Source organism: Melitaea cinxia, chromosome 20 (assembly GCF_905220565.1).
Source record: "Melitaea cinxia chromosome 20, ilMelCinx1.1, whole genome shotgun sequence".
Taxonomy (NCBI): domain Eukaryota; kingdom Metazoa; phylum Arthropoda; class Insecta; order Lepidoptera; family Nymphalidae; genus Melitaea; species Melitaea cinxia.
The window spans coordinates 13,994,867-14,021,093 of NC_059413.1; the positions used below are offsets into that span (position 1 = coordinate 13,994,867).

Consider the following 26,227-nt stretch of genomic DNA (forward strand, 5'->3'; position numbering starts at 1 on the left):
AAAATTCATGTGCTACATAACATTGATAACACTTAAATAAAACTATGTTTTATTGATATACGCTTGAGTTTTATTTAGTTTTAGGATAAATTAAGAAAACTTTTTTTATACTATTCAATCAATTTTTACGGCTAGTAAAACCTAAATTATTGATATTTTTCACACTATCAGTCCAGAACCCCATTCAGGTAGCCGCTTCAATAAAGGTTTTGTCAAGGACATTTCTAAAACACGTTTCGATCGGAAAAAAGTCACAATATTGAGATAAATCTCGAAATTGCATTCTCCAAGGCCACCTGCGCGCGCGCATCCACCGCAGTCAAGCTACGTTTTCAAGTTAGTATCGCATTAGCGCTCGTGGCGGTAAGACGTTACTTACGACGCTTCTCTATCGAGTGTACTCGTAGTGTTGTGTTTTTTATTTAAGTTTTATTTTTCGATTCTGTGGATGTTGTGACAACTAAGATTCTTTTTTTTTATCAAAGGTGAGATAATTTTAAAATTATTTTTATGTGTTTTTTATTTTTATTTTTTATTATAGTAATAAAAAATAACATGTGCAATTTATACCTCGCGGGACAAATTGTTCGTTATCGCATGCGGATAAAATGTAGATATTGCGTCAGTGATTAATCTCTTCGATAGTAAATTGAATATTAATTATTTTATTTAATTTATCGTAATTTATTTTAATGCTATTCGGACGTAGCGTACGAGTTTATATTTTTTTTACAAGGAAATAAATCGTAAAAGCAAAAATGACGGAAATTAAAATTTAACACAAAAAATTATAAGATAATTATAATTCTTATTTTAAGTTTTATTAACTACTTTACTAATAATGTTTTTATAACAAGAAATGTTTGTGAACAAAATCAGAAAAGAATATTTTTTTCAGACTTTTAATAATATTACATTTTGAGTTATTATGTTATAAATTTAAGTAAATTGTACTCACTTACTACTTAATTGTAGTTACTCAAGTAAAGCCAATAGCGGAAGGGTTAATTAAGTAAATTAACTTAGTACTTCGCGCGACTTCGCCCGCATCCAATTAAACAATTTAGTCATCATTTAAAAACTTAGTTAAAATGTATTTACTTACGTTCTTATACTTTTATATTTATAAAAATTACTTTAAAAGTCGTATAAAACTTTATTTATTATTTTAACATTGGATAAAATAAATGTTTCACAGATATAAAATTGCAATATTATTAAAAAAAAGAGTTATTTTTAAATGTGTTGCAATATTATAAAAAAAAAAAAAAACTTTGGATAAAAACAAACTATAACGTATGTAGGCGTATATAAGTACACACACTTTTTCCCTATAAATATACATACAAATGTTTATTTTTTTATAATATATTTTCATTATAGAGTTCTAATAGATACTTCAGCTTCAACAAGAAACTTCAATGGTACTCATAAAAAACAAACCGGTCAAACATTATAGTTTTACAGATAAACATATTAAATACATTGACGTTAAACTTCATGCAAGATGTTACCAAAGTATAAACACACAGTATAAACTTTCTTTATGTGTAGGAAAAAAATGGATAAAATAGTGCGCATCTCTGTGTTAAAGTCCGTCTTATACTAACCCCGCATTTTATAATGAAGATACCAAAATGCAGGTATTTAAAGGCCGGCAACGTGCCTACTAATCCTTTGATGTAGCGGGTGTCTGTGGATGTCGTTTTCACTTACCACCAGGTGAGCAAACTGTCCGTTTGCCCCCTCTTCTATAAAAAAATCTCTATAAATAATCATCATATATAAATAAATCCTCATGTATAAATAAATAAATAAATTATGTTTTACAATGACAAGATCACTTTAAAATTGTAAATATTAATAGTAGAATTATATATTAGACATATTTCGACTGTCCCTACGTATAATATCGAAATTGAAAAAAGGCACTTTATATTTTTTACACTGACTGATTTGTTAAGTATCGATAATGAGTATAAACTCATTAAAAAGTGTGATTTTATGTGTGTTTTATAGCATTTTCCCTTTTCTTCTTCGAAAATATACATAAAAAGTAGTTTTTTCATGCAATAAAAAAATAGAAAATTTTCAGTTTCGATACTGTACGTAGGGACAGTCGATTTATTAAAAGCGACTTAAGATTTTATAATAATTAGTATCAAATATCAAAATAATAATTTTTTAAGACATGCATCAAAATCAAAAATAACTTTATTTAAATAAGGTTCAAAAGCAGCTCAGAATTGCCAGTTTACAAATATTTTTTTTTATTATTTTTAAAAGCTACCAGTTTCAGATTCTGCAGAGAAGAATCGGAAAGAAATTCCGCAAAACTATAAACTGTGTTTTTATGCAATGCTTTGAATTTATTTTTAGAATATTTCAATATCGTTTGTGGAATTTTATTATACATGCGAATAACATAACCCAAAAAGGAAACGTTTACTTTGCGCAGTCGGAAACGTAATTATAGTTACAATTTTGTTATTCCTTCTCGTGTTTATATTGCGATTATTGGGTACTAGGTATATATTTGAATTTACGAGTAAAACCGCGTGGCAAAACGTTGTCTGTTATATCAATTGACACACAATTAAAATATTGAAATGGTTATAATAATAAAATTAAAAAAAAACTAATTTTCTGTTTTTTTTTTTTTGGTAAGTAGAGGTGTCGTATGTTTGTATTAATTTAGATTTTATTTTTCACTGATCTCCAGTAAAACTGAATGAGTTTATGAGGTATTTTGCTGACATTTGTTAAGTATGTTCTTGCTTTCATGCGTCTTAATATAACACGAGTGTCCTTTACATCACACAACTGAAGTTAATCTTACGAAACGTAACTCTCTCTCTTTCTATCTTCACTGACTTGTATCTCCCTCTCAACTTCCGTTCGCCTCTCCCGATCACACTTTTCGTAACGCTCTCGTCACGCAATCACCAGCTTACTCTCTATGCCGAACGGGCGTAAAAAAGTTTTACTTCAATAGCAAAACAAAATTGATATTGTTGTTAACTTTTCAATGATTATCCTTCCTATATGTCACATGTACAGACATACTGAGTGATATATGTATATTTATAATTATAAAGTTCGGTTCAAAAATAGTCCCCTTTGATAGAGTTCGACGGTCCTTGAAATAGAGCGACCATTTGTATTTCCTTTAGAGTTCCGATGAATGGTGACGAGGCGCGCGCGCAATTAACTAGGGGCTTATGTTACACGCACTTTAGGAGGTATTCAACCGAATTTAAAATATACATGGGGACACACACAAACGCATAGGGGCTTGTGGAAAATATCTTTTAAGTATATTTTCTTTTTAATCTATATATAACAACCTCGTGTCACGTGTCCGGGCTAGTCTCCGAAGCTGCTGGACCGATTTTAATAAAATTTTGCTCGAATGTAAAACTTTATAAAACTTAAAATATAGGCTATATTTAGAATCTGGTCGGCTAGCTATATTTTCGTTGATGTAATTCTAAATGAATTATATTATATCAAATAATCAAGCACAAACAACCGTTAAAAAATATTAAAATCGATATAACTAGAAAAAAAATGAGATTTTTGGTAGTCGCTTAGTAAATAAATAAATAGAATTGAAATATGATAAATAAATAGACAGAAAAAGTATATGTCTTTGGAAAAGAAATGAAATGAAATTATTCATTTCGCCATGAGGTGAATCTCTCTGAATATACTTTTGGAATTTATGCCAACCCGCAGTGGAGCAGCGTGGTGGATTAAGCTTTGATCCTTTTCCTACATGGGGAAATAGGCCTATGCCCAGCAGTGGGATATTACAGGCTGAAGCGTATAAGATACACACATTTACACACAGCTAAAAAACTTACATTCACAAAAAAAAATAAGAAAAAAGGAAAGGTAGCAAAAACTACAATAAATTAAATACATACATTAAAAAAAAAAAAACATTTTAAAAAATGTGTCGATTTTTTCGAAACATTTACATACTCTGTGGTATGGTGTGGTATCTATGTATTATTTATATATTTCGTTCGTATAATCATTTTTTTTCACAAAATCGAATTCACTAATTTTAAAACTTCCTGTGTTTTGACAAAAACATTTTTTTAAGTTGTCATTAATTCGAAGTGTAAATTTTAATAATATTTTTTGTTGTCAATTACGTTTAATATTTTAACGTACGAACGAGGAAACAGTTTTAATTGACAAAAAAATAATAATATTACAAACGCAATTTTTTTTTTGGTACCTTTCCATGTTTTTTTAACCTCACCTTGATTTCTATATTGATTGATTGACAGTACTTACAGTACAGTACAGTAAAGTGGCGTCTTATAAGCTTTAGTTTAACCGCAACTTAACTTACTTTTAAACCGATTTCGAAAAAGGAATAGGTTATCGATGCAACTGTATTTTTTTTTAATCTGTGCTACCTTAAAACTTTTTACTGGGCGAAACGATTTTGATATTTTTTTTTAATCGAAAGGCGACGGTTGTCATTAAGTCTCATTTAAATTTAATCGAGATCTGACTAATATTTTTTGAGTTACCTTCAACAATGTGTATTTAATTGCCTTTTTTGTGTTTGTTGTATTGCTGGTTGATGTAATTGAAGTCGGTTTTTCTTTTCGTTTGTGAGCAAACACAATTATTGTAGCTTACACTTATATAAATATAACACACACATTTCAGCCTATCCGTAGTCCACTGCTGGACATAGGCCTCCACAAGTTCGCGCCAAAAATGGCGTGATCTCATGTTTTGCTCATAGTCACCACGCGGGCTAGGCGGGTTGGTGACCGATATATAAATATAAGATTTAATCAATCAATATATGTACATAGAATAATTAGATTTACAGAAAAAGCGAATTAAATATATAAGAATCCCCTCAAATCTGAATCCCCCATATTGTTCAAATACAGATTGACAAATTTACATAAAACAGAATTAAGAAACTTACATATTGACTCAATATTCCTTTGACGACAAAAACACACAACAAATAACCAGCTCGAATTTGTAACCGCTACAATCTGGTCTTAATAACCGTTTTCTACTGAGTCAACAACACGGGTCGTTTAGATCATCCGGTTATAAATAATACCCTTATACTTCTTTCTCTCATACTTTTTATCTGTAAATGCTTTAATATATCAAATCCTTAATAAGATTAAGCATATTGTCCGTCTGTATCACATTACGAATAATCTCATTAACAATGACCTATAAATACGAATGATGTCAACTGAAATAATATGATAAAGATATTACTTTAATGAAACATATCGAAGCGGGATTCGAAGCCGCAAATCTTTGATGTTTATATGCGTATATGGCGCAGGAGCCACTACACCACATCAGTTCCAATTTGCAAAAACAGTAAATAGCCTTAAAACAATTTTTTATTTTTTATTTTATGTAACTAGGTCGGCAAACAAGGGTACCGCTCACAAGATGGTATATAAGCGATTACCGTAGCTTATAGACGTCTGTAACAACAGAAGCATCGCAAGCACGTTGCAAACCCTATCCCCAATTTCTCCAAGGATCTCTGGTCACCTTACTCACCAACAGGAACAGGTCACTGCTAGAAAATTGTATTGTTTAACTGTGATCTTCTGTAAGGTCGCGGTACTTCCCCAATCGGGCTGCTCCATATGTTTAGCGGGAAATTACCTCCTGTGTCCTACCTCAGTTAAATTGTGTATTAAATTTTTATATTTATTAATTATCTTGCTAAATTTATCAGAATTATCATAATCTGTACTAATAAATGGAGAGCCGGTTTTTTGTTCGATTATACTGCGAAAACGACTGAACCGATCGGCATAATACTTATACCATAAGATGCAGTGTGTTTCGGAGAAGGTTTTAGTATATGATATGTTGCTGATTACTTATCGTATAAAAAAGTATGGACGGACTGAGGTCGTTAGTTTTTAATAAAAGATGTCTTAGACATTCTGGCGTCTCAGTATGACGTTGTTATTTAAAAATTATCGAACCAAAATGGCGATAAATGATAAAATTCCGATATAAAATCGCTTACATGATACGATATCGGTATCAATAACGATTTTATTGCTTTACGTTATTAAAGAAATAGGTTTTTACCTAAGACTTAAAAAAATTACAAGCATTTACAAAAGGATAAATGCTTCACACGACATCGTGTGTCGGTTCAGTTATTATTATCCTTTTTTTTATATACAACTAGGTCGGCAAACAAGCGTACGGCTCACCTGATGGTAGGCGATGACGGTGGCGTTATAGGCGTCTGCAACGCCAGAAGCATCGCAAGCGCGTTGCCAACCTCATCCCCATCCCCGTCCCTCCCAGGAGCTCTCACCTTACTAGCCAACAGGAACACAACACTGATTGAAAACAGTGGTATTTACCTGTGATCTTCTGTAAGGTCGAGGTACAATAGTCAGGTTGCTCCATATTTTGAACAGGAAATTTCTTGCTGTTCCCTACCTCAGTTAGGTTAGATTATCCAATAAACGAATAGTAGATATTGATTAACTAATGTAGGTTTTTAAAGAGTTACAGTTGGTTTTATGGTTGATTCTCCCCACAGAATTTACATTCCACATCTATGATATCATTCCATATCGAGTTTCATAAAAGCTATAATTTGAAGTAACGTTTTGTGAAAGACAATTCAATATTACTTTCTTTACTACAAAGATGGCAAATAAGCGAACGGCCTACCTCTTGGTTAGCGGATATCTACGTCTACAGTACTAAGAGCATTGGAGAAGCTTTCACGATCCCACCCTGACTCTCTTCAGGAGCTCTGATCACCTTACTCATTATAGGAACACAACGTTGCCTTTTTTTTGACCCAGAGGGAATCTCTATCGGATGCCTCTAGCCCGCGGGAGGGTATGTTCGATTCGCACGGACCTCTGGGGTGTTCCTTCGCTCGTCAGGGCGGGATCACGAGGACGCTAAGCACTTCCGCGATAATACAACGCTACCTGAGTATTATTTGTCTGCTATTCTGTAATGTTGAGGAATTTCCAATCGATCTACTCCTGATTTTAAGCAACATATTTTTTTTTTGCTACAGCATGTTTTTTTTTTTGTGTGTGTTTTTTTAAATACATTTTTGCTTTATCTGTTGCGTCTTTCACTAACTATCATACTGGCGTTTCAAATCATGTTTTTATTTGTTTTTAATTAGTATAATTTATTATTTATTTCATTATCTATCAAAAGGACTACCAAATACGTGTTTTTTACACTTTCATAATAAGAAACTCGTCGATTAACACATTTAACAAACCAACAAATTACAATTTTTTATTAGTAGTAGTCAACATATCGCAGGTTATTTTTAACGATTATGATTATGTCATAGATTTTTTGCCGAAAGGTCGTAATGTCAAATAATATGGAAGCATAAGAAGGTACAGGAATATTGATGATTCATCAATATTTAATTTATTTAGCAAAATTAAGTTCTACATAAATGATCTATGATGTAATATATATTGGTTTTGTACAAGAGTAACATTTGAGTTTTGCGCGGGTTCTTCTCAAATGAAGTTGTTCTTTTAACTATAATTAATTAATTAAAGATATTGTATGATTTGTAAAAAAAGATTCAAAAATGATTTTTAAGTGCTTTTTTTTAATAAATAAATATTTTATTTGATTTCGATGATAGAAGTCTGTCGTTATCTGCGTTTAACAGTCTTCAATTAAATCGTCTAAGTTATATTTCTTAGAGTAATATTTCTATTACATCGACCAGCCCGTAAATGTTTCAGTAAATTAAAAAACAAAACTGCTTCTCTACTTTGCGTACATTGATAAAGAACTCAAAACACAGAACACTCGTTTTAGACAGCCTAGTTACAGATATTATGTATTTAGATTGCTATTATGATAAGTTTTTGGACATGTAAAGGAGTTGTAACCTCGTGTACCGGAAATCAATTGACCTCGGCTGTCTAGGACTTTGGCGAATTGTCTTGTTACGTAAATATCAAAGGGTTCAATTGTAGCTTGGTACTCGACATTTGAAATTAAATTCAATCGATATGATTAGTTTTTAACCGACTTTCAAAAAAGGAGGAGGTTTCTCAATTCGACCGTATATATTTTTTATGTGTGTTCGCGGAAAACTTCGTCGCTTACGAACCGTTTTTCCTGATTCGTTTTTTATTGGAAATAAGGTATCCCTTTAGTAAGGGTGGTACCATAATAAGGAAACCAGAATTTAATGAAGGCATCCCAGTGAAATCGAGGGGTCTCTTCGAAAATCGTAGTTGTGATTTGTGCGTTTGTTAATTTTTTTTTCGTCTACTTACGTTGTACTACTTTGTCAATAAACCTAATTGAAGTCGGCTTTTTTCGTTTGCTAGCAAACACAATAATTAATAATAATAACAATAATAATTATTATTATCGATTGTAGATATACTTACCAGCAAACCTCGTGCCGCCAAATCTTTTTGAATAAAACTTGTTAGGCGCGCTTGACTTGGGGAGTAAGCTGGTGAATACGAGACGATTGCGTTACGAAAAGTGTTATCGGGTGAGGCGAACGGAAGTTGAGAGGGAGATGTAAGTTAGTGAAGATATAAAGTTTTATCTTTCGTGTGGTCTAAAGCAGACTCGTTTTTTTCCCTGTTTAATCGCTATTTCGATACTCTTGCAAAAGAATTAACTTGCTATTTTTACTCCAATGTCAACGTGTCTCTAACGTAAACAGCAAAAAAGATTATTTGAATAAATAATTCATCATCATCATCATCACAGCAGCATTTCGCAGTCCACTACTGGACATATCCACAAGTTCACGCCAAAAATGGCGTGAACTCATATGTTTTGCCCATAGTCACCACGCTGGGCAGGCAGGTTGGTGACCGAATTAATAATTGTTTCATATAATTTTATCTTCACATGTCTTGAATTATTTTAAAAATGGCAGCATTTTATTTGTTGGTTCTGAATAAGTGGATGAACGTAAGACGAGTAAAACCGAATGGATTATCTATTCGTGAAAATAAATACGATCAGTTGGGTGAGGATGGTGCGTGCGGAACTGTATGTGTGTCGTCGACGCGCGGTGATTAGTAGCACGCCAAGTGTACCGTTCGACAAACATATCCTTCGCTTATTTCTTATAATAAAAAAATAAAAAAAATTACACAATGATGTCGGATACAAGCTTGCGGACCGCCTTAAAAAAATAGTTGATATTTATGTGTTTGTCGCTGTACGAGTAATAATTTTTTTTTAATTTTTTTTAAATTATTTATTTTAAATGTTTACATAGGCGTTTTTGTTTGTGTGTTCGTACTTCAAGACCGACATCATGATCCTACTGATCGTGACTACGAATATCTTTGAGTTAGAGGCGTTTTGGGTTGATTACTGTGTAATATCAAATTTTCATAAATTAAGAAAAAAACAAGTAAAAAAAAATACAAATTAATAGTTAAGCATAAAGTATCAAGATTATACTAAATGAGGGTCGACAATAGTACGTACTCGTGTGTCTCAAATTTTCATCCGAAAATGTAGTTATATAGTGATGGTATTGTATAAAACCGGATATGAACTTGCGACCATTCGTTATCGATTCAACTTTTGTCACGTAATTATCGATAATAATATTGTAAACAGTGGCTTTTTGTTGATAATTTTGTTACACTTGATGTTGTTTTGTTAGTGACGGAATATTTAATTATTTCGGTGTTTCTGATTTTTTGAATTTCTATTAAAATGTTTACAAATTAGTGTTTTATATACAAAAATAATAATAGTTTATAGTTCGATGTGTTTTAAGTTAGGTCTCATCGAATTTTATTTTAAGTTAGCTGTGCTCACGAGTTCGTCCGCGTGGCCTTTGATGATATATTTTTAGTTTATTTTAGATTATAAACACCGTCATTTGGATATTTACATTTTCAAAGTGATTCTTTAAATTGGCAATACTTTTTTAATTTATGAACCAATTGGCATAAAACAAACACTAAATGTTAAATGAAGCTTACCACAATATGTTAGTGAAAACTACATCCAAATAAAAAAGCGGTTTCTGAGATTAGCGTGCACAGACAAACAGACAAACAGACAAATGGACAAAAATTCAGACAATCATTGTTTTGGGTGCTATTTGCTTTAATAAATATAATACAAAAGTAAATGTTTTTTGACTAAGTATAAATAATACAACAGTTAAATATTTTGAATTTTATTTTAACTTATTTTTTATAGGGTAAAAAGATAATTTTTGACAAAAAACATGAAAAAAAAAAACTATTATAACATGCTGTCTGTACTCGATATGACAACGGAAGTTAGCGGAGCGTGGTGTTGCGCAAGTCCCTTGTCTTATGCGCGCGCGCCGATTACCCGTACTCATGTAGAAACGCGCGGGTTTGCCCGCATTCATTACATTACATTTATAATGTACCGTTTAATAAAGTATACTTATAAATCTTTAAATTATTCCTTTGTTATATACTTACATATATTATTTTGCTATGACCTGCATGTGATTAAGTATAAATTAAATATATAATCATAGCATAATGGTTATTTTCATAAATCGTTCTTGACACAATTACGTATTATTAAATCATATTTCACGTGAATCGTCATCGACTTAAACTTTTCCTTAAAACCCTTCTTAATATCTATAAATAAAATATACACGTAATAAAGGACGCTGGATATTACTCAATCAATGTACAGAGAATTTGAATCAATGGCTTGAATAATGGGAATTACATACATGACAACTCAAAGTCTTCGCTTTAACATTTACCGAAACACCAATAAATTGATAGAGATGCAATCCCATTCGTTTTCAGTCCGTTGTCGTTCATTCACAGTCAAGGATCGAACTGAGATAAGTTACAGTAGGAAACACCCTTCTCAAAATCTGGAGTAGCCTGACTGGGGAAGTACCTCGATGTTACAGAAGATCACAGCTAAATAATACTGCTATCAAGCAGTATTAAGTTCCTGTGGTGAGTCAGGTGACCAGGGCACATTGGGGGTAGGGTCGACAACTCGCTTACGTTTCAGGTGTACAGGTTGGCAGGCCTATAAGGGGACATTAATTGAGTGAGCTCAGAATGGGGGGGAGGGGTCAAATGAAATCTCACCAAATCTCATTTAAGCCGAGGGGGATAATCGAAAATCTCACATCAACTTTAAAAAATATAAAATATTAAAAAAATATATATATTTTGAGTGTTCATTTTGTCCACTAAAATAAATCTCATGACTATTAAAATCAATTAGTTTTTGCTTTGAATTTTATTTAACTGAAATAAATTTACTATAGTATACTTGGATGGTTTATTATTTCCCGCCAATCTCTACTATATTCAGCGTCAATCTCACGTAAGGGAATTGGGTGGGGGGGGGGGGTCTAAACTGATCGAAAAATAGCTCACGTAATTAATGGATGCATCCTAAGCTACGGTAATTGCTTACCATCAGCTAAGCAGTACGCTTGTTTGACGACCTAGTTGTATAAAAAAATAATAATAGATAATTAATATTCAATATGATAAGGATCTTGTGGGGTCTAGAAATACATACAAATCATACGCCCATATTGCCTGTTGGACTGGAAGTCACGTGTTCGATTCCCGCTCGAGATAAATATTTGTATTTCTACAAGTATTTGTTTCACAATAAATCAAAGTACGTTAAGCTTTTGGCCCAATTTGTTATTATAGGCATCTGATATCCATCGTTATTCATACTACGGAATTCGTACACAGTGGAAGATGGTGATGGATTAAGGATTATAGGAATTATACAACAGTAAGATGTTACAGGCTGATACAGTTAATCATTCAATACGCTCATATTGCCAATAATTGTGTTTGCTCGCAAACGAAAAAAAAACCGACTTCAATTACATCGACAAGTAATACAACGTAGATCGACCAAAAAATTGTCAAGCAACTTCGCGTTATAAAAGATTACTCAAAAAGTAGTTATCAGATGTCGATAATATTTATATGTAACCACATGATAAACATCAGCTTTTGATTAAATTAAAAATTATCAAAATCGGTACACCCAGTATAAAGTTATTACGGATTTTCGAGATTTTCCCTTGATTTCTCTAGGATCCTATCATCAGATCCTGGTTTCCTTATCACAGTACCAAACTAGGGTTTTTCCTCATTCCAACGAAAAAAGAATTATCAAAATCGGTACATCCAGTAGAAAGTTATGCGGTATAATACAACGTAAGTCGACGAAAAAAGCGTCAAGTAAAAACGCATTATTAGATATAACTCGAAAAGTAGTTGTTAGATCTCAAATAAATTTAAATGGGACCAATTGGCACACACCACCTTTCGATTAAAACAAAATTTGTCGAAATCGGTCTACCAGGTCAAAAGTTCTGATGTAACATACATAAAAAAATACAATCGAATTGAGAACCTCCTCCTTTTTTGGAAGTCGGTTAAAAACCAATGACCAATGGGATAATTTATCGTAAGCATAAATCAAATTATCGCTAAGCCAGCTCCCGATCCACATTCATATGACATATTTTAGCACTGTTTTCATACGTTTATACTATAGTATTCTAAGTTTTGTCTAATTAGAACATTAATTATTAACATTAAATAAGTAATAAAGTGTTTAAGTACATTTTCGATAATAAGTTATGAAATTTTAAACAATAAAGCCTCTATTTTATGTAAAAAAAGTCGTTAAATGTAATTTGAAATAACTGTATTACTTCATAGTCATTTATTTCTCTCAAGGTCGATGTCGAATTGTTATGTTGGCAATTGTGTTTTTTTATTTAATACTAGCTGTAGGTACCCTGCGCGCGTTGCTATGCTTGTTTTTTGTCGTACCAACTCAGAAACCTTTGTGGGTTAATTTACAGCACTTTGCTGAAGATCATGAAATGATCAAAAGCATAGTTTACGATTCTATATAGGACATACAGACAAACATTTATTTTTTAATATATAGATTTATTTATGTTACAAATGTGTTCCCATGTAAGTCCTTGTATTTGTATTATATATAAATAAAATAAGCCATAGAACCGATTCTTCATACCGAAAAAATGACTCCACATGTATATTTAACTCATATTTTAACAAGATCTTTGCAATTGTACCATCTAAAAGATTACCAAGTATCGATTACCAAATGGTTCTAATTAGTTAAAATTAAACTTGACTCAACCCCATACGTTGTTCCTTACTCACGGACTTGTGTATGTATGTGTATGGAGTGTGTTTGTATGTGATTGTATTTGTGTGTTTGTGGGTCAGTGTCGATTACACTTGAATGTTGTTAAATTAATAACTGTTAAACATTGTGTGATATGATAACACAATGTAATTACAACTGAGTCGTAATCAAGAGGTTGATGAGAGAAGTCTACGTAGTACGCTTTTGATATTTCTTATTATAAATTTACTGTAAATTACTAAGGAGAGATAATTGTTCAAGTGTTCTGTTAATGTAAGATCCGATAACAACGATGGCAGTGGCTAAAATTTTTTCTCGGAGTGAGAAGCTACAACTACTGAAGGAGTATTTAATAATAAATAAATAAATCTTTTTAATCAATGGCCCCCAGTAGGATTTTCTTCTGTGTCCGCACAATAATAAATATTAAATAAATAAATATATTAAAACATACACACACGGTCGTCTGTCCCTATGATAAGCAACTTAATGCTTGTGTTACACGTAACAACCGACTGTTATAGCTATATTTTTTTTATATACATACATATAATACTTATATAAATATATAAATACAAATATTACACCTAGACTCAGACGAGAATCGAGCCCTCAACCCGCGGAACAGAAAGCAGGGCCACTACAAACTGCGTACAATCTAGTCATACAATACTCTAGCACTAACGCCTAGTCCATGACAAATAACTATGTGGTCAATACAAATGTTTGTCATATGCGGGGATCGAACCCGCAACCGTCAGCGCAACAGCCAGTGCCAGCTACGTAAACGCTTTAAAAATGTAGCTATTTCAGTCGGCTGTTACTTATATATCATAGGAACAGACGACCGTACGGATTTATAAGTTTTGAACTTTTGAAATACTTTGTATTTGGTCTAAATCTTTTTCCTTAAGTTAAAAAAGACGTTTAATTATTATTTTAATCAAAACAATATATACTTGTTTTGATAATAAATTACATATATAGATAATATTTTATAAGTTATATGCCAAGGCCTTTCTAGCACGTGTAAAACATAAAAATAGTAATATAAAAATAGTAATATAAAAATATTTATATTTTTAATAGACAAAAGAGTGAATAAAAGTCGATAAGGTATTTATCATCAACGACGTATTATACAAAAAATTTTAATATATCATATATTTTAATATATATTTTAATATATAATATATTTAAAGTTTTAATATATCATAGTTTATCATAGCGTTTTTTCCACTTACACTCAAACGCAAGAGTTTCTAGTTACCAATTCGGTTGACTCGGTCGTAATATTGGTATTCTTAGTGATAGGTAAATAATGAAAAATTGTGGGAAAACATTGAAAGAATTTAGAAAGCGTTAAGACTATTTTAACTTCACCCATTTAAGAGTTTGTCTGTCACGTCCGACAGATTAATGTAATTTTGGAAATTATTTTGTTTGGCGGATAGTAAGAGGTGACACACACACACACACACACACACACACACACACACACACACACACACACACACACACATATATATATATACTATGTGGTGAGTATGCGGTAGTAAAAAAAAGAGTGTGCGTGTACTTATGTACGCACGTAAGAAGTTATACTTCATTGCCTAGCTAACTTCAGGGTGTCGGTTTGTTTGTGACGGTGTGCGCGCGCATCGAATAAAAGTAACTCTTATTATTTTTCCCTTACCCGCCAAAAGAAGTAATAACCTCAATAACATAGGACGCAAATAATAACACACATAAGTGTATCGAAGCACGTAATTATCGTAACACTAAGCTTAAACATTATAAGCACCTGTTCGCAAATTCAGTTAATACTCATGTTGCTACTCGTTAGAGAACCGCCAATTAGTGTCGCCAGCTCTGGGTTCATCGACCGCACAAAGCACCGTGGCTTATGGGGTTTGGTCATTCATTAAACGACTGCGAGTCAGATGGAAAATATTCATGGGAAATGGTATAGATATATGTATGTGTATTTTATGACGTAAATTGTACTTTTGTCGCGTACTGGGTAAAGTTCTGTGAATGAAATTTTTGCTTTAAAAAGTGCGAGTAGTTTGAATTAATATTAATTTGTGATTTTAATGATATTAAAATATTTGTATTTAAATATTTCGATGTTAGTGTGATTATTATTTAGTGTATCATAAAATAAATCATTATTTTTGAAGTAAAACTTTTTTACGCACGCTTGACTTGAAGAGTAAGTTGGTGAATACGTGACGAGAGCGTTGCGAGAAGTGTGATCGGGCGAGGCGAACAGAAGTTGAGAGGGAGTTATAAATCAGTGAAGATAGAAAGAGAGAGAGAGAGAGTTACGTTTCGTAAGTTAAGTTTAAAGTTTAAGTTTTTTTTTTTTTTTTTTTTTTTAAGTTTAACGTCAGTCGTGTGATCTAAAGCACAGTCGTTTTGCTTTATTTATTTTTTAATTTTTATGCGTTAATTTTGAGACCTATTTTATTGATATTTGTGAAATATTTTAAAGTAAAAAGCAAATTACTTAAGATAGCTATAGGCTATAAAAGATCATGACGGTTAATATGAAGGAAGTAGAACAGTAGATCCTTCTGATGAGCGGAAAAACTACGAGGGAAGAGACAGAAAGAAGTTAGACATATTTTGCAACGATTTTTCAGATGTTCCACATTTCCTGTTTCTATTGTAAATATTCACATTTTAAAATATAGGACACATCGAGGCTACAATGCACTCTGTTCGAAAAATATATGTAGTTTTTGTTGGTTTGCGGAAAAGTCTCGAAAATAACTGTGTTCAAAAAGTACAGTTTATGAAAAAAATATGAATGACAATTCGATGCCCAAATATATTCCGAAATTTGGTTGAAATTTTTGCTTTGAAAACTCGATACTTCTTTAATGGTTAATTTTATTCAGTGAAAAGTGATTTCGAAGGCTTTCATTTTGCTCGTTATGTTATATTCATCGTTGTAATTAAAATGATAAAAAAAGTATTTTTATTTTTCCCAGAAAAAGTTTAAATATTTTTGCATTTCTATAGCCGAAAATAATAATAGTTAATTCTTACAATTACGATTCAGCCTCTAAAATCCCACTGCTGGGCATAGGCCTCTTTTTCCATGTAGGAGAAGGATTGGTGCTCAATCCACCACGCTGCTCCACTGCGGTTTGGCAGATATATTCTCTAATATGAGTAACGATCGCTATCAGGTGTACATGACAACAATAGTTAACATTAATTGATATTGAATGTCGTAATAATTAGTGGTCAAAATTGTTGTTTTTTTTTCGTTTGTCTAGACGAACGAGCTTTTGATTCTAGGAAATTGTCAATTTAGCAACGACAGATTAGTTCAAACGATCGCGAGGCTTTTGTGTGTGTTAGTGTGTGATTAATTTTAAATCAGAAATTGAAATCAATTTACTACTTACTATATACTACTGAAGGTGATTTGAATATTGTTATTTGAGTTTTCGTAAGGCTCAGTCTTCTTTTCTGCCATTAGATATATAAGAACTTTGTTTTCAATAAACACAAATAGTCATATCATTTATGGTATCACCCCAACTGCATTTATGCCGTAGTGATGTTAAAAAATTCGTAACTGGTAAAATGATATCGATGACATTGTTCTGACTTAAGTCAGTTCGTCAGTCAGTTCAGCCTATTGCAGTCCACTACTGGACATAGGCCTCCCCAAGTTCGCACTTGCGTTTTTCGCAATCCTCATCCAGCCTACACCGGCAATCTTTTTAGATCGTCAGTCCAACGGACTGGAGGACGTCCCATATTACGTTTGCTAAGACGCGGTATCCTCGCCAGGATACGTCTTTTCAAATGGCCATTGGTCCTGCGACACAGATGATCAGTGCATAAATTCCTTTACTTTGATAACAAATAATGTAAATAGTATGATAAATAAATACGTAAATTTAGAAGATACTAAATACTACCAAAAGCTATCTACGATTAATTTCCAGGAATTAATTACGAAACTACCTTGTCCACTAATCAAGTCAATATATCAATTGCAAAACATTCGTCAAACCTAGATGCATATTAACAAACATTTCATTAATGTTATCAAGACTGATGATCGCTACGCCTCTATTCCATTGACCCCGGCGTGTTCTGACAATTGGCAAAGATTCATAATACATCATAGTGTAATGGAGACATCAAATCTTAAAATTGGTAAATACAACAAGCAATGTAACAAGCGTTATTGTTCTTAATTTGTGTTTGCAAAATTTTATTGATGATTAAATTGATGGCGTTAGGTTTGTATCTCGTTGATTACTGTTCTGCTATGTCAAAATCAATTTTAAATTGGCAGGAAGGGACTGGATGAAAACAGCTAACGACAAGCAAAAATGGGGACAATTGGAGGAGGCCTATACCCGAAAGGGGCCATGACAGATTAATCTCAGATACCTAATATAGTTTTCTATACATAGTTTCTACATATATACATATATGAAGTCATGGATATGAAAAAAGACTTATATAATAATAATAACATCAAAATCAAAATCAAAAACAACTTTATTCAAATAGGCCCAAGAGCACCTTTATATTGTCATTTTACAAATTAAAGTTCTAAAGTTATTATTATTTTTGTAAAAGTAAAGATACCACCTATTCCGAATGCAGATTCTGCAGAGAAGAATCGGCTAGAAACTCTGCAGATACTTTTTTAAAAATAATATATATACTGTGTTTTAGTACATGATTAGTAATGTCTTGAAGTAGTATATATTTGAAACATCTAACATTTATATTCATTTGTAATTCTGGTTAGGTATAGGCAAAGGGTATAGGTTATAACAGTAAGTTCAAAATATTGGGCAATATTGTGTCATAATAAATTAACTACCTTTCGTACTTGTACAAGTTTTGGAAGAAAATGGAGTAACGTTTAACTCGCCTATTGTAAATAATTAAAGTGTAAAAATAATTGTAATATTATAATGTAAATGAATGTACTGTGTGGCTGCGGTACTAAAGAATATAGCCTCCCCCTCTCTTCCCATGGGTGTCGTAAGAGGCGACTGAGGAATAACACAGTTCCGCTACCACCTTGAAACTTAAAAAGCCGACCGGTGGCGGGTTAACCATCCAACTGCTGGCTTTGAAATACACAGTCCGAAGATGGATAGCAGCGTCTTCGGTGCGACAAAGCCAGCCCTGCCGTCACCAACCCGCCTGCCCAGCGTGGTGACTATGGGCAAAACACATGAGTCACGCTATTTTTGGCGTAAATTGTGGAGGCCTATGTCCAGCAGTGGACTGTATAGGCTGTAATGATGATGATGATAATGAATGTAAATGAATAAATAAACGAGTATTCGAATATGAATACGGGTCAATCGTTAAATTGGACATGATTAGACAATTTTGAAACTATAACAACGTGTGATAGTATTTAAGGTTATCTTTAGGATAATCTTGATAAAGCATTATTGCATTACAAAAATTATTTATCAGAAATCGTCAATATTAAATTTGTATTAATATAATCAGCATGAAATGAAAATTAATAGTATCTTTTAGTAACGGCATGACTTTGTGAATAAAACATTATCTCTAAGAATGAATGTTTTAATCATTTCTTTTTATATTTGTAATGCGCGAACCCTCTTTGAAGCAGCGACTAAGCTTCGATCCTTTCACTACATGGAGAAAGAGGCATATGTCCAATGTTACTAGCTGAATTAACTAGCCCGTTGGCGTAGCCTGTAGTAGCTTTTTGTTCCTCGGGTTGCGATTTCGATTCCCGCCTGAGTCTGGGTGTAATATTTTTATTTATATCTTTGTATATGTATTAATTCTATGCATATTTATGAAAGAAATATTTAGCTATAATATTCGGCTGTTACCTATACACAATCATTAAGTTGCTTACCGTAGGAACTGACGACCGTGTGTGTATGTTATAAGATTTATATTTATTTATAATATAATATGAATCGTATATTTGTAATATTTGATGTAAATAACTATTCGAATGCATAATAATACCCATCTAAACCTACCTAAGCTACAATATAATTCTAAATGATGACACTTTTTGTTGCAGAACCAGTAATGTCCAGTAGCCACTAAACAAAAACAAGGAAAATGGCTAGCGCCGGCGCTGTCCTCCTCGAGGCTCGGCCTTTCAGGCCTTTTAAGTCTTCTGAGGAGTACCTCTATGCCATGAAAGAAGATTTGGCAGAATGGCTGACGGTCTTATACCCTGAACTGAGAATTAACGCTGATAACTTCCTGGACAGATTGGACACAGGCGTCGCATTGTGCAGGGTAAGTTTTTGGACTAAGTTTTATTCCTAGACTTTACTCGGGAAGAATCTTTTGTTAGACATATTTTTAGCATTATCGTGATATCATCACGTATAAGTCATATAAGTGTATCATATTAGTATCATAAAAGTGTATGTTCAGGTGAGGGAAGGAGCGTATTACAAATACTTCAAACTGGTTCCAGTCCATAAATAATTTTTTTATGTGGGGTGATAAAATAACAGGTTGTGAATTAAACACTACGCCTAAAATAAAGAGTAAACAAAGACATCAGAATCCCAATTTAGAAATAAAACATCCGCCAAAAATTATGATTTCCCACATCTTAAGTTGTTTTATTTCGCTTCAACTTTTTTAAAGTGATTTATTTTAGCAAGTCACTAATGGATAATCAAAATCGTCAGAAACAGCTTCGTTACGGACGAGCAAATTAAGTCAAGACTCCGAAGCATGGCTGATTTAGGAAAAATATTAGATTAACTTTTATCCAATCACCCGTTAAGTATGTAATTAATTTTATGGAGATGAAATCTTTAATTTTATGGAATTTATTAAGTTCTGGATTTCTTTTAAAATGTAATGTTACTAATTAAAATTTAAATCAACTTACTATACGTAACGAGGATCAACGATATTTTCAATTATGATCTGATCAAAGAGAGAAAGAGACATAATTGCAAATTTCTTTAACCGATTTTAAAAAGTAATAAAACGCTCATTAAATTTGTTTCATGTTATGTATAATTTATGCTACAAATCTTTTTCATTTAAATTAAAAATAACATTTCACGCCATCAATCACATTTGTACTCCAATTAAAATCGTGACAATTAACACTTATTTAATGTAAATTACGAAGCAGTAATTTGTTGTAAAAATTAGATGTAATTAGTTATTAAAAAAGTATTTAAAAACACACAACAAGATAAACATCACATAATCTATAAATCTAATGTAAGACTTGTTCACGAATAAACTGCTTATAAAAATACCATATCTCCTACAGAGTATGACTAAAGCCATGTTTCGGAAATGCTACAAACTTTTAATGTTTTCTTCATGAAGCAAATGTTAGTTTTCGCAGATAACGACAATGTTTCATTTGTTTGTTTGACAAATATTATGCCGGAAACGTTATTGTGGTCAATTTGTAGTGATACGTTATCTGCTTTACCGATTCTTTGTAAGTTTTAGCGAAACTATTGAAATATTTAACCTTGATAAAAAATGATGATCAATTTTGTCCAATTAGCAGAATTACAGTACGAATATTCGATCTTCAAGCGGTCGCTATTTTGAGCTGTGAAATAATTTGACGACGTCACTTTTTTATTTCTTCAAATTTGAATTTTTTCCGTTATTTTTTTTGTTTTAACTTTCTAGGATGATCCACGATTAATTATATGTGTATTTTAGTAAAATTTTTATTATAATTATTTCCAATATCTGCTCTTTTGTCAGCGCTAATAAATACGCACAAGCTCTCAAGAGTCGTGCGTGATGTTTTTTGCTTATAAGCTTCTTAAAGTAAGAAGAATTTATATGAAATTTTGAAAACTGAGTCTTGATGAGCGTCAAACTAAAATACTTATGTAATTTCATTTATTCATTCAAATGAATGATTGAATGTCAGTTAACGTTTCAATGGCTTCAATAAATTTAATATTTATTATATTAGCACATGTTACAAAGATAATGCAATAAATTAAATTATTATTCAGATCGTCACTTAACAACGAATTTTTTTTTTACCGAATGAACGTTTTAAATTATTAATTTTGTCACGTACGGTGACCTACACGGGACAATGGTTGTTCTGGAGACGAAAAGTTTATGACGTCAGTGCCTCTGACGTCACTCTTCTTTATTTTGATTGAACGGTTTTATTGTGGTATTGACGCATTTTTCCCTTTTTAACTGACTTCCAATAAAGGAGGACATTCGCAATTCTGGATGGACAGATTTTGATGATCTTTTTTTAATCGGTAGGTGGTGGTTACTTATATTACTTATATTTATTACATCAACTTAGTCGGTTCTTTTTTGTTTGCGAGTAAGCACAATTATAATTTATATTGTCTTCTTGTTTCTAAGATATTATATTGGTATATAGGAGTTTATTGCGTAAGACAGGATACAAACAATAAATCCTTGGTATGAAAGAAATATGAGGAACGTAATGGTGTGAAACAGTAACGCTGATCTACCCTCAGAGTTACGTTTTACCGCGCAACGTCTCTTGCGAACAAGAGAAACATATATTTAGAAAAAAAAACTATAATCGGTTGAAAAATATAACTGAGATATACTCACCGGAAAATTGTTTGCTCAAAATATTGCGGAGCTCGGGGTAGTACCTTGACCTTACAGAAGATCACAGCTAAATAACACTGTTTTCGAGCAGTGTTTTATTACTGTTGGTGAGTAAGGTGACCAGAGCTCCTGGGGGAAATTGGGGGTAGGGTCGGCAACGCGCTTGCGATGCTTCTGGTGTTGTAGACGTTTATAAGCTACGGTAATCGCTTACCATCAGGTGAGCCGTACGCTTTTTTTCCGACCTAGTTGTATATAAAAATTGTTCTTCGAAGGAGTAAATCCAGTCGTATGTCGGAGCTGACACACACACACACACACACACACACACACACACACACACACATACTTTCTTGTTGTTAACATTTATTTTAATATTTAACAAAGTTACTTGTTTGATAACAGAATATTTTTAATTTATAATGTAACGTCACAGTGTCTTGTGTTCGTTTCCCATTTAGGCCACATATATGTATAAGCCATACAGATGTTTTAGTTGTCTGAGCATTTGTGTTTGTTTGTGTTTGTTGATTCAGAAAAAAAAGAAACATTTGGACTTATTTGTTACGACACGTCTTAATCATCAGAATATGTTAATGTTTTGATAATATATCGATTGATAAACCTATCGTAAACTATTAAACTGGCCTCTGCCCGCAATAGCGATAAAAACTCTTTTATATCAGCGCAAAATGTAGAAATAATGAATTCAATATTATTGATATCGTTTCAAAGGCGTTTGTTATCGGTTCGTTAATTATAAATTCAGGGCAATGTCATATACATGATATGTGACGTCATCACATTCAAAATGGCGGATTATTTGTCAAATTGTGGATATGTTGAAATGAAAACTATATTCCTTTTTTTGTTTTTTTTTTTTTTAATTTTCTTGTCGAAAAAAGCGACACAAACATACAGTTTGGCCCCCGCCTATATACTGTAACTTTTCTGTTTTATCTTTTATATTCTATTTATTTTTGTTTTTGTCAAGCATTATGACGAAACTACCGATCTATTATCACTACATAGTATAAAACAAAGTCGCTTTCTTTGTATGCTATACCCTATGTATGCTTAAATCTTTGAAACTACGCAACGGATTTTGATGCAATTTTTTTAATAGATAGAGTGATTGAAGAGGAAGGTTTATATGTATAATACATGCATAATATAGTAGAGGAATACTGGTAGTTTTTGCAACCGTGCGAAGCCGGGGCGGGTTGCTAGTATTTAAATAAAATACGTCTTGATTTGAGTCCATATTACTATTTAGGGTGCTGGATACCATTTATTTTAAAAATTTAGTAGGATAAAGGGATCTGTCCCTTGGAAAATAGAGTTAAGGTCAAAATTTTTAAAGCAAAATAAAGCTAACGAAAACGACATTTAAAGTTTAATATTATATTGATAAAGTCTTCCCGTGTACGTGTTTCTAGTACAGTTACTTGTACAAATAACTGGCACTTATCAATGAATTTTCATATTTCAATTAGCGTATATCGTTCAATTTCCCAACGCCTCGTGACATTTCATTGAACGCCTGTCGGATTATATGTACGTTTGTTTGTCAACCGCTTCTCGGAGTGTTGCACAAACGCATTACTATTCGGAATTTAATCGCAATTGCGTAAACGTTAGAATTTATAGTGATAACGTGAAGGTCACGCACTTTTTTTAATACTAGGTAATGATGTAAAATAATGTTATTGTATTGATATTTTTTTTATTGTTTGGCATTGAGATGCCTATTTTGTGTGTAAGATAATAGTTAATGCTGCTCCAATGCAGTTCTGGATGATTCTCCCGACGTAAAATTTATACTGGTGGCCAATTAGTGTGGAGCGTTTTAATTATTTTTAACCGACTTAAAAAATGGAGAAGGGTCTAAATTTGACGATATATTTGATTTTGATGATTCTTTTTGCGTTCGAAAGCCGACGCTTATCGTGATTTGACGAGTAGCTGTTGAGTTTGTATTTTAGTAATAACCTGTTTATTGGTATAATAGACTATAAACGATGAAACAAATTTAATTTTTAACTCACTATAGCTCATCATCAAACTTATTTTTACGAATATTTAAACCCTGTATTGTTACAAATAGTGAAAAAGTCGTTGAAGTACCTTTATAGGAATAAATAAATAAATAAATAAATAGTCACCACGCTGGGCAGGCGGGTTGGTGACCGCAGGGCTGGCTTTGTCGCACCGAAGACGCTGCTGCCCGTCTTCGGCTTGTGTATTTTTCAAAGCCAGCAGTTGGATGGTTATCCCGCCACCGGTCGGCTTCTTAAGTTCCAAGGTGGTAGCGGAACTGTGTTATCCCTTAGTCGCCTCTTACGACACCCACGGGAATACTACAACCCGTTATAGTTTAACACCCAATTATTACAATAAAAATAGAAGAAGTAAATATTTAAACGCTACATTTTTTTCTATATTATATTATCTATTAATTATATAAACCCTGTGTCGGGAGTCAACATCTGACAATGAAAAACGAGAAACATTTGTGTGATCCATACAAATATTTGTGAACGACAATCCAGTGTATGAAAAAGTTAAGGAAATATTAAAATAACTATATATTAGTCACGTCTCACGATGAGACTCAAAACCGCATTCATATAAAATATCCAGACGTCATTACGCTGAGATAGGGTCGCGTTGTTTGAGGTGGCGAATGCTAGCGCGACCCCATCTCGCCCCACCCAGGCGGATGACTGCTCACACGTGGTGGTTTTTAGTCAGCAGGAGTCTGACATAACCCTCTGGCGCCCCCGCGCTGGAGGGTATCCATGATGGATTTTCCCCACGTAAAAAAAATGGTCGCGTTTACATGAAGCGATCTCCATAGCTTCCAGGATAATATATGTAATATATAACCGTAATATATGCATTTGAAATAGTTTGATTACAACAAAGAAGTATAAAAAATTCTTTTTTGTCATAAATATTGCTTAGGTTCAGTAACAAAGGCCAGTGTGGCAAGCGTCCGTATGCTACGGTAACTGCTTTCCTTTAGATGAGCCGTACGCCTATTTCATACGATAGGCGTGTATTCGCCTTCTATCTGGAAGATTTTCCGTAATACACAACGACAAACCTCTGTCATCATCATCATCATCATCATTCCAGCCTATTGCAGTCCACTGCTGGACATAGGCCTCCACAAGTTCGCGCCAAAAATGCGTGAACTCATGCGTGTTGCCCACAGTCACCACGCTGGGCAGGCGGGTTGGTGAGCGCAGGGCTGGCTTTGTCGCACCGAAGACGCTGCTGCCCATCTTCGGCCTGTGTGTTTTGGTCGGCTTCTTAAGTTCCAAGGTGGTAGTGGAACCTTGTTATCCCTTAGTCACCTCTTACGACACCCACGGGAAGAGAGGGGGTGGCTATATTCTTTGTTGCCGTAGCCACACAGCACCTCTGTATATTGACTATATATTGTGAATGATTTGTAGATTCCAATTCGCATACTTAACCATTTATTTCATTCAAAAACTACTTGAAATGTGCGTGTCTAGTCACTTCCCATTACTCCGCCGAGTGAGTAAATACGCGTGGGCACGCCCATGCGTCACCTTCTGAAAAACTCTGAATCACGATAACGACCTGCTTTTTATTGATAACGATAAAACCAATGAAACATTTGTTGTTTATACTTATTAAAACAACGAGCTATGCCTTCGACGGGTAGGTTTGTAAGATGTACACCAAAACGTATGAGTTCTTACTGACATTATTGTATTTTTGTCAAACAAAAAAAAATCGACTTCAATTTACATCTCGCTCGAATAAAAATCGGACCTCAAGACAAGCGTCAGCTTTCAAAAAAAAATTAATTCATAAAAATCACCTAGTATTTGTAAGCCAGTAAATTTTATTTGTACTGTGTGGCTACGGTACTAAAGAATATAGCCACCCCCTCTCTTCCCGTGGGTGTCGTAAGAGGCGACTAAGGGATAGCACAGTTACGCTACCACCTTGGAACTTAAAAAGCCGACCGATGCCGGGATAACCATCCAACTGCTGGCTTTGAAATACACAGGCCCAAGACGGGCAGCAGCGTCTTCGGTGCGACAAAGCCAGCCCTGCGGTCACCAATCTGCCTGCCCAGCGTGGTGACTATGGGCAAAATACATGAGTTCACGTTATTTTTGGCGTAAACTTGTGGAGACCTATGTCCAGCAGTGGACTGTATAGGCTGTAATGATGATGAAATTCTATTTTCCTACACAGAGCAGTAGAGAGAGAGAGAGAAAATTGCATTCATGGAATTATAAAAGTGTATTTATTTAATGCCTCATATGACAATGGAAAATAAATGAATTACTGTTCATCGTACAATTCTTTATTTTCGGCATGAAATTGATTCATCCGACTGCTATCAAATGTGGGTTATGAT

At 33.1% G+C, this 26,227-nt stretch overlaps 1 protein-coding gene and 1 long non-coding RNA gene across 2 annotated transcripts in view; one reads left to right on the forward strand and one right to left on the reverse strand.

Annotated features, from left to right (window-relative positions):
* The first annotated feature begins 334 nt into the window (after positions 1-334).
* LOC123663231 (GAS2-like protein pickled eggs) overlaps positions 335-26,227 on the forward strand; it is a 98,627-nt gene continuing 72,734 nt past the window's right edge. The window contains exons 1-2 of the mRNA XM_045597924.1: positions 335-485; positions 19,283-19,506. Coding sequence (XP_045453880.1) covers positions 19,324-19,506 — 183 coding nt within the window. The 5' untranslated portion in view covers positions 335-485; positions 19,283-19,323. The remainder of the gene's footprint in view (positions 486-19,282; positions 19,507-26,227) is intronic.
* LOC123663232 lies at positions 5,824-25,902 on the reverse strand. The gene is made up of 3 exons (XR_006744632.1): positions 25,880-25,902; positions 12,155-12,158; positions 5,824-5,926 (listed from the first exon to the last, which is right to left on the reverse strand). It is a non-coding gene; the product is annotated as an uncharacterized LOC123663232 (long non-coding RNA).